At 38.8% G+C, this 20,861-nt stretch overlaps 1 protein-coding gene across 2 annotated transcripts in view; it reads right to left on the reverse strand.

The window, feature by feature from the left end:
- LOC134845223 (cilia- and flagella-associated protein 43-like) overlaps nt 1-20,861 on the reverse strand; it is a 306,846-nt gene that overhangs the window by 16,630 nt on the left and 269,355 nt on the right. The window contains exons 13-25 of one of the 2 annotated variants that reach the window (XM_063862133.1): nt 20,577-20,725; nt 18,674-18,936; nt 18,055-18,236; nt 16,883-17,160; nt 15,968-16,130; nt 15,560-15,850; nt 14,977-15,222; nt 14,290-14,502; nt 11,316-11,495; nt 10,526-10,732; nt 9,555-9,725; nt 8,917-9,276; nt 8,371-8,680 (exon numbers count right to left, since the gene is read on the reverse strand). In XM_063862133.1, the coding sequence (XP_063718203.1) occupies nt 8,371-8,680; nt 8,917-9,276; nt 9,555-9,725; nt 10,526-10,732; nt 11,316-11,495; nt 14,290-14,502; nt 14,977-15,222; nt 15,560-15,850; nt 15,968-16,130; nt 16,883-17,160; nt 18,055-18,236; nt 18,674-18,936; nt 20,577-20,725 (3,013 nt within the window). The remainder of the gene's footprint in view (nt 1-8,370; nt 8,681-8,916; nt 9,277-9,554; nt 9,726-10,525; nt 10,733-11,315; nt 11,496-14,289; nt 14,503-14,976; nt 15,223-15,559; nt 15,851-15,967; nt 16,131-16,882; nt 17,161-18,054; nt 18,237-18,673; nt 18,937-20,576; nt 20,726-20,861) is intronic. The other variant, XM_063862134.1, reaches the window with a different exon arrangement.

Raw genomic sequence — 20,861 nt, forward strand, 5'->3', positions numbered from 1 at the left:
TATGAAAATCAGTTACGTCTGCTCAACATTCAGCAGTTACCTTTATTTCTCCAGTTAAACAACATCATGCTCACAGTAAAACTACTGACAGATAGGAACGAAATAATACGCATGCCAGAGCTACACAACTCTGATGGAAGAGCAAAAGAAATTCTCATTCACAAAAAAAAACGACAACAAAAAAGGCCAGGGTATATTTTTTCTTCAGATAATGCAGTATTTTCAATGGGATTCACAAATACACTTCGCACAACTATTAGTCGAAAAAACAGGGTGATCATACTGATGTGTCAACAAAAAAATTCCGTAACAAACACATGCACGTGGGGCTCTTTTTGCTTCCCCCCCCTGCAAAATTTTACAAATGAAAAACTTGTTCACATTATTCGATTGTTATGAAAATTGGCATACGGACTAATAAGGCTATGGCAAACATGTTTGGACTTCATAATTAACCTTGTAAAACCACTCGTTACACCTTAAAATTGATGCTCGTGTGAGGAGGGGGAGGAAAAAGAGCCGCACGTGGCAATTTTTCTGCGATTGCAACGAATTCAGAATTACTTGGAACCTATTTTAAACAACACGACCGGGACCTAGAGCCCAGCAGCCAGTTGCAAATGCACCACAACAATAATGACAAAAACAACAACTGGGTTATTACCATAAGTTGGAGGAGCTATAATTTATTGGGATTAATCTAATTGCAAGAGAAAGAGAATTCTACGAATCTTCATTTCGATGCATTAAAAAGAATTGGAATTTTCAACATTATAGCCCCCACTCCCAGCAAGTTATAGCCCCCATTTTACGAAAAACCTTTTGAGGTGGAGTTGAATTTTTTTCGTGCTACTCGACTTGGGGGCTAGATGGGAAAGAGTCCAACTTTGATCGATTTCTGAGCCAAATTAATTCACCTATAACACGTTGTGTGTTATCGATAAACTGAAAGCCCATAAGTTAGTCTATATTGATAATTTTCAAATCTTACAATTTTTCGACAATTCTTAAACAGCTTAGGCAATTTTTCGAAAAAATTAATGGAGATCATCTCTTTCGAGGTGGCATAAACTTTCCGTGAAAACTATCCCAGGTTGACGTCGCAGAGCAAATCAGTATTGCCGCAGCAAGGTACAGAAAACAGATCTGTAACATCGAGCATTTACATTAAAAGATTCGAGTGCGATTTACTTTTGCAGTACTGTGAACGGTTTATAATCAATTCTTTTTGTGTTATATCAGAAAAATTTGGGATAATTTGCTTTTTATTTCCAATTATACCCTGTGATATAATTATTCGCTTCTTAATATCACTGAAATGTACTCAACACAGTATAAAACTTTATTTGGGATTATAACGAACGTGACTGGAGAGCGATACGTAGAGCTTTCGCATCTGAACAGGGTCCACATTTATGCAACTTGTAGAAAAAATAAAACTATCACGGTCTTTTTTAGAGACTTGGCCTTCATCAGAATAGAAAAGTCCATAAACAGCACTGAGAGAGTACTGAATCAGTTTTGTTACAGTACTGCAATTTTTTCTGAGACAAACTGCTGGCCTTTTACTGAAACAGTATTAATTTGCACTGCGAAACCAGTCCGACATTATTTCACAACTCGAAATTTAAAACAATCACCAAAACAAGTGCACTATTCCTTAACTTTTTCGATAGTAGGTATAACAATCTAGAATATGGTCTTGAGTCTTTTGAAGAAAGCGAGAAATTTTTTTATTGTGGTTTTTAATCTTTAAACTGTGTGAAAAATGCAGATCCGGTACTTGATATCAGTAGATGGGTTCAATGATAAACAACTCATTCAAAACTATAAACGCGCTCAACTGTTTCAGCACCTCAGACACAAGACGTTGCTGTTGACTGGTACCAATTAGCAAACATCAAAGGCGCGAAGGTCGACCAAAGGACTGAACATAAAACGAACCTAAAGTTGATACCTGTATGACATTCCCCCTTAAACACTAAATTGAATTGCATATGAAAAAATAATACCTTTAACTAAAACTAGATTGAGCATTAGACCTGACGGTCTGCCCTCTCCCTTGGCCTATGAAATTTTGAGTTTTCCCCGCGACACGTCGTATATACTGCCTTCCTTTTCCTAGAGCTTTTTCGGCCGTCCAATACGGCCGTCCTTTTCCTAAGCTTTTTCGCTATCTGGTTTCGTCTTGACTATTGGAGTCCTGGCTCCAATACCAGACGAGCCTGTTTGCGTGATCGTCCTGCTTTTTTTATCCAACCGTCTTGAGATTGAACTTTTCCGCTCTCCTTCGGATCGTTGTCATCGTCTCGTTCAGTCGTGGCCTGTGGTACGTCGTTCCAATTAGAAATAGCCTACGGTGCAGGTAATTGACCACTGGTTCCCGTCTTCCCTGGGCGTTTACGCTCGTTTCCTTCGGTGCGTCTTTGTCCTTTTTTTACTGGGTCGTCGTTTCGATATTTCCTAGCCTTGATTTGCTTGTCCCATGTTCTCTCGCTCACGATCTCTCCCTCGCTTCTACGCCACAAAGCAGCATTTTTGAGTATCGAAATGCGAAACACATACACGTGTATACAGTAATTGTGTGTCTGGACTCGCTGGCAATTTTGTGCTTAATTAGCCTTTACATAATGTTGTTTTCCTTAAGGCGTCAAAACAGCAACTACTTCCTTTTACTGGGCCGCGCCTTGGCCTTTGCCTTTCCGGCATCATTTGTGTCCACCGGCACTTCGCCCCTTGATACGAGATCATCAAATTTTCCTGATCCAACTCCACGTCCGTACTAGTGTTCCAGTTTCAACGCAAACTTCAACGCCACAAGGGCGCGTTCAACCCTAGTTTCCATATGCTTACATTCTTTAGCTTAAGTAAGCACCAAATTTTTACAATCAAATATCTGGTCGCCCTATGAGCGTTCGCCGGTGAGTATATCATTTCTTTAACCTCGGCATTGCAAAAATTTTGAATTGTATTTGCAGTGAATGGATCTTTGGTCCAAGTAAATTTTTCGAGGGACCGCATGATTTGTGAAATATTTGGATATGAATTTAAACCCTTTGTCTGATTTTTTGATATTACATATCAGTGTCGACGGCAAGCGCGAAAACCGATCTACCGCGACAAGGAAGTAATCATTTGATTCAATTAAAATTTAACTGGGCCCCAGAAATCAAGTCGTCAAGTCGAATGCATTCTTTAGGCTTTTTCGGCTCGTATAATAATCCAGTAACATTATTCGCGCACAGCGGCTTTAAAATTTTACTGCTGTGTTTCAGCCATGGCATCCTTCGGCTGTTGATGCCAAGCTTCTGAGTATGTAAGGGATTCATACATCCAGCAAGGCATCAAAAAGGCTGGCCTTCCCATGATGGAAGCTATGTACACGGTTAATGATTGCTGTTGATTGCTGATGGTTTGGGATGGCTAGTTTTTATCCAACCACAAGCACCTTTTTTTAACATCAAAATCACGCACGTGTGGCCCTACTTTGGCGCCCATGACCCTCATCGACTCCTCAAAATTAGGATCTCTGGCCACGAGCATATCACGGATTGCTTCTAGTTGAGAGTGTTTTTGAAGTTCGCTTCGAATATTTTCAGGCTGAATAAATCTGGAAGGCTTTCTGATTTTTTCACAACTTTACAACCACGAGGTATAGCGCTCATAATAATGTTAGAAGGATAAACCGGCAGGTAAATTACTCCTTTAAAGTTAGCTAAAATAACAGAGTGTTTTTGCCTCTATTGCTCCGAAAGTTCAGGCCTCCATGTTTTCATTATAAATTCTAAGTCCAAGCTGCTGTTACTGCTGTTAATCGCTGGCTAACGAGACAAGAGTTTAAAAAAACTTTTAAATGAATTGTTCAATTTCATTGAGTGAACGGGAATCAACATACTCGGTTCACATTCAGCAATTACTCCGACTGTTTTTGCGCTTTTCTGATTGCCGACCCTCGTTATGCAGCGCCATCCGATTGTTGTTTAACCGCATGCATCCACTCCTTCATCGGGTGGGAAAGGTTGCTTATAATTGCACACTGCACTACGATTGTTTGAAAGTTCCATGTTTCTATTTATAGGCAAATAAATCGACGTAATTTTGAAAAGAATAACCGAGGGATTCAATTTATTCTCGTTATTGTGAATGCCTTATCGCATCTGTAACTCCGTGGGCTTACCCCATTGATTGTCCTGAAAGGTAATCCGCTATGCCCATTTCGCCCCGGGCGTATAAAGTATTGCAAAATGGACTAGAATGTTACAATTTATTCACCGGGTCTGGCGGCTAAACATTACTTTTTACTTCCTATTTTTTTTCGTTTCGCAAAGTTAATGTTACCAGCGTCTTAAGATCCGTTACTACCTTTAAATTTCTTCAAAAAATATGAAATAATCTGCCTCTGCACCACGGTTAACAATTTTAGTTCGTTCGTTGAATACTTCCGCCCCGCCGCATTTAAGACTCGGAAGGCAAATGATATCGGTCGCCAACCTTCGGGGCTAAGTTGTTCTGGCGTCAATAACAACGCGGATGTCTTTATGGAACTGGAATTGCTTAAACTCCACAATATTGGCAACCTGCTTTTTAACACCTCGAAAGCGGCCTGCCACTCCGGGGACCAGAAAAAAAAACTTTTATTTCTTGAAATTGGCGGTAACGGCGCCGAGTAATCTGAAAATGCCGGCAAGAATATGTCTACGCTATGGATCGATAGCAGAAAAAATTTCAATTGCGAGAGCGTCTTCGACAGTAGTAACTTGTCAATTAGTTCAGTTTATCTGATAAGTGGGGGCTATACTCAGTTTTGTGATTTGAGGGCCTAGCCAATCGCACTCCGATTTTACGAATTCGCATTTCGACAGTTTCAATTCCATATTTTGGCGAACAATTTTTCCAATGTCTTCTTAACCGTCCGTTGCATTCATACAATGTCCGGTCCTTTTGAAAGGATGAAACTGTCACTGATAAATGCTTGGGCGTACGGAAATTCGCTTAAGATAGAAGTCGTCGTTATTTGAAATTCCGCCGGCAACCTTGTTAGTCCGTAGAAATCTGTCCTTAACCTAAATATACCAGTGAAATTCCCTCGACTAAGTAAAAATTACTATTATTACTAGTCTCCACACTTAGCGGGAGCTGCCTGTAAGCTTTATTAGGTTCATGGGCGTAAACTTGAGTCGATTTTTTCTCGGGTGTTATTTTTATGTACTTGTTTATTTAGTTCCCGCGGTTCGAGCGCTAGTTTTACCGATCCGTTCTTTTGAGCGTAATTACTCTGGGCGTGGGTGATACAAAGTACTTATCCGAGCATTCGTTGAGTTTTTCAAAAAGCTTTGTTCTAAAGCTAATTGATCTTCTTATCAACTTTTTAGTTAGCGTGATGGGTAAAAGCCTTCCTCTTTGATCCACCGGTAATAAATTATTGAAGAATTCCGCCTCATTTTTATAATTCTGAAATGTTTTTACCCTTGAAAAGAAATTGCTATTTTTCTCGCTGAACTGAGTTTGCCAGTAATCCAGCGACTTGTTCTTAATCATTTCTCAACCTTAATTCTCTGAGGGCCCTCGGAAGTTCATCGCCCCGCCTGCGGTTGCCTGAACTAACTGCATTTCCAACTGCGGCATTAGATCTCGTCCGATCATTGACGGTCTGCAACCCCCGACCACAATGATGTTCGTCTCGGTCGAACACCCGTAAGAATAAACAATCACCTTCATCTCTCCCTTCAATTTCAGCGAATTGATTCTGTAAACCCTGAAATTTCGTTCGGTCCCAATGGCGATAGCTGCACGAAATTTGCTCCTAAGGTACGCTTCAGCTCCCCGATGGTTAAACTGAGACAGACGACCCACTGTCGATCCACGCTTGTGGATCGAGCCTTCCGTCAATTTTTTGTGGTAATTTTGCCTCCGCTTCCTTTACTCGTCCTTTTTGCTGAGTGGCCTTTACGATACAGTCGTTCGAAATGTCCGCGTCCTATCCATGGGATCCCGGTTGCTGGTCGTTGACCCACCTTATTGAATTTTCATGCTGTGATGAAACGTCATCGTGTTCCATAAATTGTTTACCAGAGCCGTCCTTGCCATATATTAGTCCGATCCGGCTTCGATTCGCCTCTCATTTCCCTCAGTAAATCCGTTCGTATTGCCCCGATTTTTGCAAAAGTTTCAAGTTGCATGTCTGGCTGTACACTTCGCAGTATGATCAGTCGTGAACCCGCTTTGATCGGAATTATAGCAGCGTCTATCCTCGCCGTCCCATGCGATTTCTCGGTACAATCTTTTTCCGCTCCTTTGGGAAGGTGGTTAGTAGTCCATTTGATACAACTCGAGCGTTTCGTTTCACTCCATTTCACATATTTATTTGAAATCGCGTAAAATCCGCGGGTATCGTATTGTCGCAAGTTCAAATGTGGTTTCCGATTATGTAAACCATCATGTCCGCGTTCGCCTAAAAACAAACATATGTTCGAAATGAGCGCCTGTTCCGCCTCTACGCAATTTTTCTGAACACCATTGCCAGTACCGCAGTCACTTGTGCCGCCGTCAATCGTTTATCAAAGTAGAACGAAGTGGGGTTAAACACGTGTTTGGCAATTACGCGCGACATAAATCGATTCGTCCAGTGTTGCAAAACATTGGGGGTTCCACACAAGTACTCGACCAGATTGCCGTTATCCCCAGGGGGTTTTTCCTCCCCTGACTCCGTTTCCTGCTGTCTGCACCTTGTGAAAAATGCAGATCCGGTACTTTAATTCAGTATACAGGTTCAATGATAAATAACTCAAAACAATTAACGCACTCAACTGTTTCAGCACTTCGGGCATAAGACGTTGCTGGTGACTGGTACCAACTAGCAAGCACCAAAAGCACGAAGATCAACCAAAGGACTGAGCATAACTAACTGAATTTTTATACCTAAGTGACAACCGTTTTGATGATCGGAACAGCGGTTTTGTCAGTTTTTGTAGCATGCTGAAGATCTCGAAGCTTTATGATTGAGAGAAAAAGATGTATGAAGTGCAATTGTTTGCTGCTAGATTTCGGTATACTTATACCGCAGGGGTGAATAATCTATGCGCACTTCACTTCTACTCTGAATTCATAGCGTGTACGCATTGAGTTAATCCATGCACACAGATTTAAATCAAAAATATACGAATTCATCGTCATTCCGCCCTTATTTGAATTAGACATTTAAGCCAGCAATGAATCTACAATTTTCTCGAGAAGAAATACTCGAAAGCGCAGTCAGAAGGTTTTGAGCTTTATCCTTTTACAAGCAGTTTAACTTTGTTTCCGTTACAATGGCTAGAATTCGCTCTTTTTAGGTTAATGCTCAAGTATATTGGACTTTAGAAAAAAAAATGGGACGCCTGGGCTTTAGGTGATTTTTCTGTGATACAATCATGAGATACTTTATGGTGAATTGTTTCGTTTTGGTTATTGGAGACATTTTTCCTGAAAAAATCTGAAATTTTTCTGAAAGGTAAGTGTTAGCTTTAGCTTGGTTCGTTTTTTATTTTTCAAAGATTTGTCAATTTATCTGCTTGTGTTCTGTTAAGTATCTCAACATTTACATATTTCATAACGTTTCAGAGGAGCTTTCAGAGGAACTTCTAGGGGTGGGAGTTACAAAGTTGAAAAGGAACACTGACATGGAGTGAGTTTTGTTTCAGGCAAAATCAGGCATATAAACAAACATCCAAGAGATCGAGTCATATATCATACGCTTAGCCCACAGAAACAAAAAAAAATCGATAGAAAATGTTTCAAGATTTTTCAACTTTCAAAACTCCAAGAAAAAAATTTATCCAGAACAATTTATGATTGACATTTTTTATGAGAAAACTGACCCAATTTATGAAAACTGGAAGATTGGAAGTTTTTTATTTCGCTTGGGGAAAAATCAATCTTCGATTTAGTTCACACTTAAGGCGTGATTCTGATTCTAGAAAAAAATTGCCTCGGTGCCGACAAAAGCTGGTCTGAGCAATTCCGGTTGTCAAATTTTTCAGTAAAGGATTCGAAATGAATTCCAACAAAACCTATACTCCAATTTGTTTCAAGTAAGATTTTCAAACACATTGGTCTATAACTGAGTTAAATTTATTTAATTTGTAGTTAATTTCAACTCATCATCCTAACGGAGATTTGTTGAATTTAATTTAATGTTGGGCAAACTAGATATGCAGTGCATGATATTAGATATACAGTACACGAGTCGGACACGCGAAAAATATGCAAACCCCGTTTGAGAATACTTCTTCTCAGCCAGTGGATTTCATCCAGCGTTGAGTCATTTATGAAACAAAAAAACAATAATTCTGATAAAAGAGCATTACTAAAATGTTTTTTTTTGTGACTAACCCAACGCCCTGAAGAGTCCTTCGCGTGCATTTTGTTGTGCCATGGCGGATGATGGTCTCTCGTTGTACGGATTCCCAACCCCCGCCCCATCCCCCATTCCAATATCAACATCCTTCTTCAGTGCCTTCGGTCCCCGGGGTCTCCGCTTGTACTGCTTCTGAAGCGCGTCTATCATAGCCCCACTGCATTCCGAGAACTCCTTGCGGAAGTTCCGATCGAGCACTCGGTCTTCGGCAATTATGTTCTCGTATTTCTCCCGGTAGTCGTTTAGCTCGTTAGTTGCGACTCTCTGGTTAGCAACTGCTCGCAGCTGAAAAAAAATCATTGTTTCTAATTTCGATTTTAATGTTTCACTGGATCCAAAAAAACTGTCTCAAACTGAATATCCAATATTGGGCGCCATTTTCAAAAATTCTGTTTCAAAGTCTGAAACCAGTTACGATATCCAACAAAAAATTGATTAGGGTGGCCCAACGCAAAACTGTTAGCTCTCATTTCATTTATCATAACTGTTCATCCTCCAAAATATAAATGATCCCTGTATACCTTTTCTTCTTTGACAGCCTCCAGATCTTTCAAAATAGCCGCTTCCTCTCTTTCCAACTGCTCTTCAACTAGCAATGACTGCTGCATTCTGACAATCTTCAGCTCTTGATGGAAAACCGCAATTTCAACCTGCACCTTCTTGTTAAACAGCTGTGTCAGCTGCTCATCAAAGGAGTTCTCACTTTCAGAGTTCGACTGTTGCAGTTTGCGCAGTTCGGCCTCGAGTTGTTTGTAGAACTTCTCTCGTTCCTCGATAAGCTCGGCAACTTTCCGATCGTACTCGGCTTTGGCTGCCTTCTCCTCGGCAGTGTATTCGGCTTCGGCTTTTCCAGCAGCCAAGAAAGCAGGAATCGGGACATCCTAAAATATACCACGAAGTTTTAGTAACCTAACCAATAACAGTTCTCTTACTGGCCAATTTCAGGGCTTAAAACTTTATCTGTAATCTTAGTGGTTCAAAATCTGCAATTTGTAGAAATTCTATGACGTATAGACCTTTAAAACAAAATTTGGATCAATAAACTAATTGTTTATTATTAAGTCATCCAAAATGTAAAGACGTATTTTGTATTGTTTTTCTATATTAAAGTCTTTGCAAATCCTTTATCCTTTTTTAACTTTGTTTTCTTTCTGTCTACCTTTTTGAGTTCATCTTCCTTCCTGATTTCAAGTACTCCTCCCATCATCTGGTCCAGACCCCTCTCTCGCCAGTTGTCCTGGAGAGCAGCTAACCTCCTCTCCTCTTCCAGCTTCTGTTCCTCCTCCAGACGGGCCTTCATCTCGGGAGAGAGATAGCGTTCCACTTTGACCTAGATGAAACAATAGTATTAACAGAAGCGTACCTAGGATTTTCACGAGGACGTGGGATTTTCAAAAAAAATCCGAAATGTTTGTTGACCTTTTTTTAAGGTTGAACCAAATTGATTTTCCGAACGCTCCCCAAACACTATAAAGACCCTATGTTGACAAAACTTTCTGCACCGCAGGCACTTTTTGGAAAGTTTTGACCAGCAAATCGCGTTGTTTTTGGCTGGTGCACTCCTTCAAAATTAGTGCATAGTGCGCCGAAGGTTTCGAAAAACTTCCGGGTTGATTAGCCAAAAATGGATGTCATAAAATAATACCAAAGGGGCGACCATTTGGTTGGTGTGGAGGTGGAATCCCTTTAATCTGCCCCTGGGTGTTAATATTGCAGTTAATCATATATACATGAATTACAAGTTTGATGAGAACGAATACTTAAGTTAAAAGAACAAAAATAGTTTTTTGAAAAATAGAACACTTTTTTGAAGTTTTTAATGCTCGCAAAATCGGGCTTCTTAGTTAGAAGTTGTCCTAATTTTTAAGGAGAAAAATTCGACGAACATGAAATTAACTCTTGAAAACTTCTAGCAGGGAATTAAATACGGAATCAAACATAAACAAGAACAAAGAACAACAAAAATGAAATGAAGCTTACCTTGGTCTGTAAACAAGGAATTTGACTACTATGTAATAGTGCTAGTCAATCTCGGTACAGTACGTAGATATTGGCTATTTATAATCACACTATCTTATCATTTTTTGTGTTTTGTCGCCGATAAAAGGCCCAAATATTTTCTCATCATACCTCGGAGTCTTTGACGACCAGATTCTCCTCTGGTTTCTCTTCCAGAGTCCAGTCCACATTCTTGATCTGCTCGTCCATGTTGAGGTCGGAGAGGATCTTACCGATGCGGGCATTCCGGTCGTTGATCCTGTTCATCTCCTGCTCCTTCCCCCGGAACACTTCGTCGAAGTCCTTGTTGAACGTGTTCTTCAGACTGTGGATCGAATCCTAAAATAGAACGAGACTGATATTTGCAATGTTTAAGTATAGTGGGTGATCATTATAGTGTATAGTGGGTAGTTATGTCCCCGTCGCTTCTCGGAAACTATACTAAGCAAATTTGAGAGGAAAAAACAAGCCATCGGTTACTAGCTTTAGCGAAAAAAGAAGTGGATATTTTTTCTGGGTTGGAGACATTGATTTTCGATTTCAAGAAAGGAAACCTTTAAATACAACACTGAACACACGGTAGATTGGCACATAGTTCATTCAAACTCTACAATATGTCAGGCGGCAACACGACAACACTTTTCCAAGACAAAAAATCCAGTTTTCCAATATTTCAAAACAATTCAAAGGTGATTAACTATTTAAGGACTTTGACAGCACTGTAACCTCCAGGTGGCATACAAACGAGCCAAGTATTGACCAGCAACCATCTAAGGGAGCCGGAAGTACTTAAAAATTGCATATTATATAACGATGGAAAAAATATGCAAAAGTCACCACAAATGACTAAGCTTTGGCTGTTATATACACTCTGCTCTATTTTGCTTCGCTTATATTTCGGCTAGTTTGTTCAAACTTTTACCTTTAGTAGCACAATTTGGTTTATCTTCTGCTCCTTGGAGTGTATGTGCAGTTGGGGATATAGGAGTGGGTTGTGCCCCCCATACTTGGAACTGAGACTGCCGTCTGTGGAGTAGTAGACCCCCACTGCCTCCCCCTCCTCCTCCTGCTGCTCCTCCGCAGTCTCATCCTCCTCATCGTCCTTAAAAATGCAGATTTTTTAATTAGAATAAAAGCATCGATTAATGCAGAGGTTTGACATAGAGATGTAGATATATGTTACATTTGTAAAGAGGTTAGGAAATGATGTTTTGTTGGAGTTAACAGTTAGCATCTTTATTGTGGTTAGTTAAAGGTCTAAAATATTGCGGCATAAAGGCTCGACAAGCATGGGAGCGGCGGTGAAGTGGTTATGTCTCCGAATTTCAAAAGAAGGGTCGGATGTTCGAAGCCCAACATGATCCTTTCTCGCTGCTTGAGGGCGTAGCAACATTACTAAGCCCAGAAAAACAGACAAAAAATTGCATTTAGACCTTAAACAGAGGTTCTCCGTAAAAACCAGAACAGCTCATATGTTGATCCTTTCCCTTGTGGATAAATATAGTTAACAATTATGTCCCCGTTGGTTCTCGAATACTATACTAATCAAATTTTGGAGGACAAAAAACAAGCCAGCCATTGCTAGCTTTAAGGAAAAACAAGAAGTGGATGTTTTTAACCTTTGAACACAACACACGGTATATTGGCACTTAGTTCATTCAAACTCTGCAATATCAATATCAGGCGGCAACGCGACAAAGCTATGTAAAAAAGAACTCAGATGAACAACTGTTCAATTGCAGTCAAGACAGGGCAACAGTTGACAAAATCACAATAGCAGCTATGCAGAAAAAATTAAAGCAAAGGAAAATAAATCAAACAAAGTCAAGTAAAACAAAGCGTTTTTTATCAGCATTGCACTGTACAATCGGTAAAACTTAGAGAATTTGATTCCTCATAAAAATTGGCTTTGAAAACAGCAGTTGTATCAAGCAAACAACGCTCATAGAGAAAAAGCTAATAACAGGGAGAAAAAGCTAATAACAGGGAGAAAAGCTTCGCAGAAGGAAATTTTGCCGAATAAATCTAAAAACTGTGAGAAAAAAAATATTTCAGCGTTGAAAATCCAAAAAAAGATACACAGAAGCAAAACGGAGCTACGCATCACTTGAGATGCATCACAAAAAAATCACGACGGGCCATCACAAGAAATAAGGACAAACGCCACGAAAATCTATCGTGTTTTTAGCGCCATTTGTACTTTCCTTTTTGGAGAGCGTAATTTACCTTTTTTCAGCTACTGAATTGGGATTCAAACTGCGAAAAATTAAATGTGAGCTTGAACATGTTTGAAGACGTTTTGTTAAAATAACCCCCCCAAAAAATTGGAATTTCAGGACCTAACTGTTGGTCTTCATTTTTTAACGACACTTGAAAAGCAAAAACATAGCCAACAGACAGTTGGAAAAGAGTCAATGAACGCGTGTTAACAGAAAAAAAAATGACTTGTTTTTAGAAAAAAAAACTTCAACTTGCAAATTTCAAGGAAAAAATAGATGGCCTTGAAACTGTATGACTTTGTGAAACAATTTATGATGCCCCATTTCGGATATAAATTGCGAATTTTTTTAATTTCACTAGTTTTTTAATAAGCTGATAAACACTTTAATTTCACTACTTTTTTAGCTGATAAATTGTTCTAAAATGATTTACAGCAAAATTATTGGTCCAAAACTTTATCTTATATTTGAGAGCACTTTTGTTATAACCAAACCTACAAAACTTGAACCATAGCCAAATAACAGGTGGAAAAGAGTAATGAAAACAAGGAAACTGAAAAAAATGACTTGTTTTTTAGAAAAAAAACTTCAACTTGCGAATTTCGAGGAAAAAATAGATGGCCTTGAAGCTCTTTGAACAGAATAGGATCGGCACTTTTTCAATAAAATTAACCTAATTGCCTGCTGTTGCATTTTTGAAACAGTACTTCTTTGCGTTGGCAGATCAATGCGAGCAAACCTCAGTGCCACTTCTTTCCTCCACAGCGGTCAAAAAAATAATTGAGCTCAAAAATTTCCTTCAAAATGAAAAGACAAAAAAGCCTTATAAAAAAGTTTTAAAAGCTCACATCTTGTTGAAAACAAAATCGAGGGAATATAGCAACAGAAGCTCATCGAGCCAAAAAAAAGTGAGCCAAAAATCCAATAAACGGAAAACATCAGCCAGATTTCAATATTGCCGCCCAAAAACAGGAAATCAGCAAAAGACCTCAGAGACAAAGATATTTTTAAAAGTTTGGAAAAAAACGTATCACTGATTTTTTAACGCAAACTCTAACGAGAGCACGACATAAAGAAGTTTTATGAAGTGCGATAAGAAAAAGTTGAAATAAGCCTCGAGTTAATAAAAATTCGGACATGTCTCGTATTCGATCCTACGACCTACTGCGACCTAGAGATTATAAATCCCACGCGCTAGCAACTCAGTCACGGACGCTTAATTGATCACAAACACTACCCACAAAGAAAGCAGAGAACAGATGCTATGCAATTTCCAGTGTACAGTGAAATTTCCAGATAAGTGAACACTTTCAATGAGCAAATTTATGTGCGAGTTAGCTTAGAAAAAAGAAGGTTCGTAGTAATACACTACGCTGATCACATTCACTTCTTGTATCACATTGACTTCTTGAATATCATTAACCTCACGGATGGACCTACACAGTGGTGATATACTTGACAATATACAACACTTTGCTAACGGACTGAAAAAATCTCGCGTTGTATTAGACTCTGTTTATTGGAACTATCAGAGCACCACACACCAAACTATTCAAACTTGCACGATTTGACCAGAAAAACCCACGTAAAGATCTTCCAAAGAGCATTAAAAGGACAAAAAATAGAATCAGAATGATAGAGGTTGTGACGATGCGATGAACACGCACAACATTTTACCACGTCGTTATAGGTTTCTCCGTCATGAACGTGACTCCTAGTTGAGTCAAAAGTGGTATTTTTTCCTCCATTATGGGAAACGGAGGTTCCATCCCCTCCGTGGCTATTGGGAACTGTGGGGGAGTCCTGAGTTTCAGGGGCCACACCCCTGTAAGCCGTATCGTATCTTCCCTCTTGGACACTTGTCGAGGAGTCCGTGGCAAATGTGATGTACTGCAGATTTCAAGCATTCATGGTTACTTTTCACAAACAGAAGCAGTTAGTTAAAAACTTTGGCTAAAATAGCTTATAATTTTAGCTAAAACATTTCGGCAGAATTTGGATGAAATTATAGTTTGAAGCAAGCTTTCTAGCCTCTTGTGTAAGACAATCGTATTTGCAACATAAGTGATGTGAAAAATATTTTGCTGCTACAAATTGGAAAATTGTTCGTGCGAAAAATTAAAAAATTTTCGTTTTTTAGATTTTTGCATGAAATAGGCTTGGTCTCAAAGTTTCGCTTTCCGGCAAAATTGGGCAACTGATTCAAATCCAAAAAGAGTGCATAGCGTTGAATCAAACTAGAACATGACAAATAAAAATTGACACATTATTAATGAAATAAACAAAGAAACTCATTTTTGGTATAGATACAATTGAGACGGAAAGGATACTAAAAATGCAGTCCAATTTTTGCTCAAAACTTACATCTCTTTTGTCCTGTTTGGCCGCAGCCGCATCCACCATTTCCACTTTCCTCACCCTGGTCACAAATGCTAATTCCTCCTTCTCCTTTTCACTCCTCTCACACAGGGGGAAGTTGGACACTATCATGCCCTTGCCAAAACCCCGCAGACTCTTTCCCTTTATGGTCATCTTGTCCCAGCACTCTTGTTTCATCACACTACGCACGAACATTTTGGCCAGGTTTTCCAGTTCTAATGACTCGTAGGCCTATAAAAAAAACTGTGTGCATTGAAAATGTAATCCCGACAGAGTGTAAGGCGCGCGGAGCTGAGCAATGAGGGCCGTGGGTTCGAATCTAACTTCGACCCCGGTCTGAGGGATCCCAATTTCATCCGCATCCTCGAGGTTGGAGCGACTAGGGCGCAATGGACAACACCCCCTCCCCCTTGAAAACTGTGCAGTAGGTAGACTGGGGGCAACCAAAAAACGATGTTATCTCAGAAACTTTCTCAGGCCTTTGGAGCTTTGAAGACAAAAACTGTATAAAAAAACTTCAAAGCCTAGAGTATGAAATTCAATAGTTTTTACTGCGAATGACGCTGACCTTTGCCACTTGTTGGTCACCTTCTGCCTTCATTCTATTATAATCATCAGTGTCGAGTACAAACTCATTCCTCTCCAGTTTCTCAATATCAGGAGCCGCTTCATTGGATTCAATCATGGCCTCATGTTGCTTCCTCAGATACTTGATCTCAGAGAGGATCTCCCTTTTCATTGGCTCGTACGATTTGTCCTCCTCTTTGATGCCGGCTACCAGTGCTAGTTCCTTGCACGTGGGGTCACTGGAGAGATTGGGGAGGGGCACGCGGTAGTCATCATTGTCGTCACCCATAGCCTGAAACAAATTCTACTGAGCAGCCGGTTAAGTTTACTATTTCACAGATTGTATCTTGGCATCTTGCCTTAATGTCAAATTTTGTTCGGGAAAATAAATTAAATATTTTAAGCTAACGTTTGAAGAGTCCATATCTTCTATGACCTGCATGGGTACTGACTCTGACTTCATGGTCTCCAGCGCCTCATTCTCTCCCTTGGAGAACTGGAGGACCCTGGAGATGAAGTCCTTCTGCAGTGAGGCACACTCATTCTGCACACTCTTGTGCTTCCCAGAGGGCCTGAAAACAAAATTGACCAACTGTCAATTAGAAAAAGAAGAAAAAATTACATCAAAAAAATTCACTTGATTTCAATTATTACAGGAACGGTTAGACAGCGGGACCTGTTGGCTTACACTTCGTGTACCTGCAACCAAAAAGTCGGAAAATGTTTGCAATATTTTTTGGATTCTTCCTCTAGGCGCTGTGAATGGGATCATATTACGGCTAAAACAACGTTGAAGATAGATCATTTGTCTCACTCATTAGAAAGTGCTTTAAGTTCATATTGGTCTCAATACGAAAAAAATAGGAACAATTTTTCTCAACACTGAAACGTCTTTTTTTGGAATCTGAATCAGGATAATTAAAATTGAAAATTGGGCAAAAAAAACACTAGCTCATCCAGTTCCTTCAGGTGTTTTTCCTTTTGGTCGAAACAATAAAAAAAACTTTTGAGCCTAAATTAGTGTGTACTAAAAAATTTCAAATACCTTCGAATTATGTTTCAATGGGTATCAGAGGTTAAATCATAAGAGGTTTTAACTACAGCAAAAATGCAACTTGGAAACACTTGTTGAAATCAGCTTAAAACTTTTAAATGAAAAATAGCAGTCTAGCCAAAAACTGATCAAAATAAAGTTCACACTACGATTGCTGGCAGCCTGTTTCAAATAACTCAACATCAAAAACGCTGCATAAAACCTATTTTATTTTTAAAATAACTCGAAACTTACGGAGAAAAAAACATGAAATGTATTCAAAGCTCTCACATGATTTTATAAGCTGCCACAACCCCATCTTGGCCCAAACAGATCAGGAACTTCGCATCGGTCGAGAAGAACATTTGCTTTACGCCTCCACTTTCCAAATGGAAACAGACCCTGGCAACCGAGTTCGCATCCAGGGAGTCCAGGGATCCTACTCGGATGGTTCCGTCTGAGGACCCGGAGGCCAGCCACTTTTTGTTGCCATTGATGGCGAGGCACTTGACCACCCCATGGCCGGGAAGCGTGTATGCTGGCTTCATAGGGGCTAATCTTTCACTTGGCTGAAAAGATATACATATTTATGATGTGGAGAACAAAGTAAATTTTTTCAGCAAATTGATAGCGAAGTTTCTACAATCAGAGTTGGCGGTATGATCAATGAAAGACAGCTAATATATCATTGTATTTAGTTGATCGCCATCTGTTCGCTATTTCTCGGAACCCAATGTCTATTTGAAAAATCGGAAACTATTTATGGTACGCACAGGGAACAATGAAACCTAGAAAGGTTACGCAGCATTATTTAGACAACCGCGTAGTCATACTCATCGGTAAGCAGACAAATACTATATTCACCAATCAGAATCGAGATGAGAAAGCAAATTTACGAAATAAGTAATTATTAATTATTAATTTGTTCCTTGTCTCGATTCTGATTGGTTAATATAGTATTCGTCTGTTTACTGACGAGTATAAACACACGGTTGTCTAAATACAGACCGCACTCCCTTAGAATGAACTAAAGCGATGATACTTTGTTGCATGAACTAAAATGTGAAACCTTGAATCTTTTAGTGGCAAACAAGTCATCCTCAGAGTCAATCTGTAAAAAGCCAAACAAATAAAGTTTGAGAATTCAACTTAAACATGAATGCAACTTAAGCAGAATATAAGCGCAAAGACAAAATTTGGAGAGCCATTGACCCAAAAACAAAATTGTGTTATTTGAGATATCAACTGTAATACATCAAAATTAAATTCAGGTTTCTCATGAAAATTGAACTGAATTCCATGCGCATTTAATAGGCGGTACAGAAAAAATAATTAAAAACAAATTTCAAAAGAAGCACAGGTGCCTGTAAGAGCAATTCGAAAGAAATTTTGAATGAAACGAAATTTTTGAACAAGGAATTCTAGAATAACAGATATTCTAGAACATTCTATTTCCAGTCTACCTTCTTGGGGTACTCCTCGATGAGTTTGATGGCATGTATTGGTTTCCTGTGGGTTCCAAATAGTAGATGTTTGTCAGGAGTCACTTGGCATCCGAAGTTGACGGTGCCCAGATTCATACTGATCCTGTTCACTGCACTTTCTTTCAAGTCTCCCTTGGCAGACTCGAAGCAGTCGGAGGATTCTGTGAAACATTATACTTTTAAATACAGGATATAAAGTTTTTCTGATGGATATAAAGTTAATTCAATGGTGTCAGTGCATCGGACGGAAGAACAATTACGTAACACTTAATGTGATATCAACAAAACTTCCCAAATCAAGAGTTTCAAGGAAACTAATCTTAAGCTAGGAAGTATTAATTCCAGTTAGCAGCCTTGCGGCAGCAAGTACACATAGTTTGAAAAGGAAATGGAGAAGAAAATTTGTGGATCCGATCCGTTCACTGATTATTCACTTAAATTACTTTCGAACAGAAGATAGAAGGATGCAAAGATGGTTCGAACATTTGATGTCCAGAAATACATTCGAAATAATGTGGAAAATTTCAGTCTTTTAATTAAGGAAAACTATGAAAAATTAATTAATTAAAAATTGAACTAAACCATAATTTTGACTTACTTTTTAGAATACTGGATGTGACGTCAATTTGCGTGTACCTATAGTGTCCTTCGACCGTCTTCGGGTCATCAGGGTAAGGATTAGATGTCACTATGACCCTCGTAGTATCATCAGATAACTTGAATGTGTCCATTTCATGGACTGTTCCCTGTACAAAGAGGTAGCCTATGGTTTCGAACTTCTTAGAAGCACAGCCATTGAAGAGCCATAGTGAGTCATCAGTCCCGCAGCCCACCATGAAGAAAGATCCGTCTACGCTAAATCTGAGGCAAAATAAAAAAGGAGGAAGATTAAACACGAAGCACAATATTATAAGATGAGAAAGAAATGCGTAGAGTCAAGAAAACTTTCGCGTACCGTAATTTAAAAAAAAAGAAAACAAACAATCGAAAAAAATGATTGAAGCAACAAATTCAGTCCAAATCCGACGGAAGTTCAAAGTTCAGCCACAATGCTTTGAATTGCTCAGAAGACGAGTTGGGAAACCATTTGTAATTCACTCACACATAATGATAACAACTCCAAAATTCACTGTTTGAAATTTTTCAGACAAAGATTTACAAGAATCATATTTACAAATTTTATTTCGTTTTACAGGGGCTTGAGTAATATAAGGCCGAAAAAAAAACATTTTAACAAATAATTCGAAATTTGGAAATTAGTGTCTTAGCAAAATCTGTAGAAAAAACCAAAGGAAAAAAACGATAGCATATACACTAGATAAAAAAAACAACAGTTTAAATAATTATCAAGCCGAAAACCACGGCCAACTTTCATAACGAAAAACAAAATTTTTGATCAGACAAAGAATATAAAAAAAAATTAGTTGAATAAAAACTAAAGAAACATATGAACAGTTTTTAGTATGAACCCCAAAAAAGTGGAAAATGAGAAGAATGATCGGTGCTTTTATGACCGGTGCTAATTTAATAAAAACTCGACCATTTTGAGAAAACTGGATCAATAGATACATTTTTAATACGACTGAAAAATCTGAACATTAAAATCCTTTTTCGAAACTAGACATCGATCACGTTTTTCGTGACGTTTATTCTTTTGCTGTATAATGTAGAGTTTGCCTTCCTTTAACAATAGAAATGGACTGAAATAAAAAAATCAAAAGTCAAACCACGAAAATTCAAAGTTGAGAGTGCACAAACTTTAAGGCTTTTCCCTGAACAAAAAACACAAAAAATCACCACAACCTATATAAGAGTCTTCACTACGTTCATTACTTTTGATAAACAATTTAGGATACAAAAAATATACTAAGAGAAAATAACCGGTATCTATAGAAACATAACAGAAAACAGCTCACGATGACAATCCAAAACGATAATTCTAACTTTTGAGTTAAAAATTATCAAAAACTTTCAGAAAAAAAGAAGACTTTTTGATTTGGTAGCACTTCAAGCCTACTAGTCCCTAGTCTATCAATTAAAAGAGTTACCGTACTTTTCACAAAATATACTACAAAAACAATGAAGGCTATACAAAAAACTAATTAATGACAAAAAACTTAATCGGAAAACTATGCAAAATGAAATTGCACAAAAAGGAAGTTCCTAAAAGTAGCTCCAAAAAGGAAAAAATAAAGAATGAAACAGCAAAAAAGCCTTGAAATATATATTTTTTAAATGTCATCTATCGGACTTGAATCACAGCCCTGGAAATTACGAGTCTAAGGATTTCCTATCTCCGCCATTTGGGCTTGCAATGCTTTTACACTAGCCACCAATAGCGCGAATCGAACACATGTTTTTAATTTGCTAATGCTATGCAGCAAGACTGAACACCAAAACGAACATATTTTTGCAAGTTGGATTAGAAAAAATAGCAGATTCGTGATATGAAGCTACGCTCGCTACCTCGCTTGTGTAAATAATGGCAGCTTGAATCTTACTTGATGGATGAGACCGGGTTCTCTGATACGTGTATTCTGTGTATGACGTGCATGTTGTCAGGAGACACCACACTCACGCAGAGACAGTATCCGGACTCCGTGCCGACCATGACCACTCCACAAGAGGGACTGCTCTCCAGGCATGTCACCTGGTCATACAAAATTCCAACTTTGGGGTGTACAAAATGTATCCGCAATACAATAGGATAGCCAAAAAAACTGCAGTTAGCACTTAGGCAGGAGCACATCAGCGGGTCTCCGTAAAGAGTTGGACAGCTCATATGA

The sequence above is a fragment of the Symsagittifera roscoffensis genome, chromosome 4 (genome assembly GCF_963678635.1).
Source record: "Symsagittifera roscoffensis chromosome 4, txSymRosc1.1, whole genome shotgun sequence".
In the NCBI taxonomy this organism is placed as follows: Eukaryota; Metazoa; Xenacoelomorpha; order Acoela; family Convolutidae; genus Symsagittifera; species Symsagittifera roscoffensis.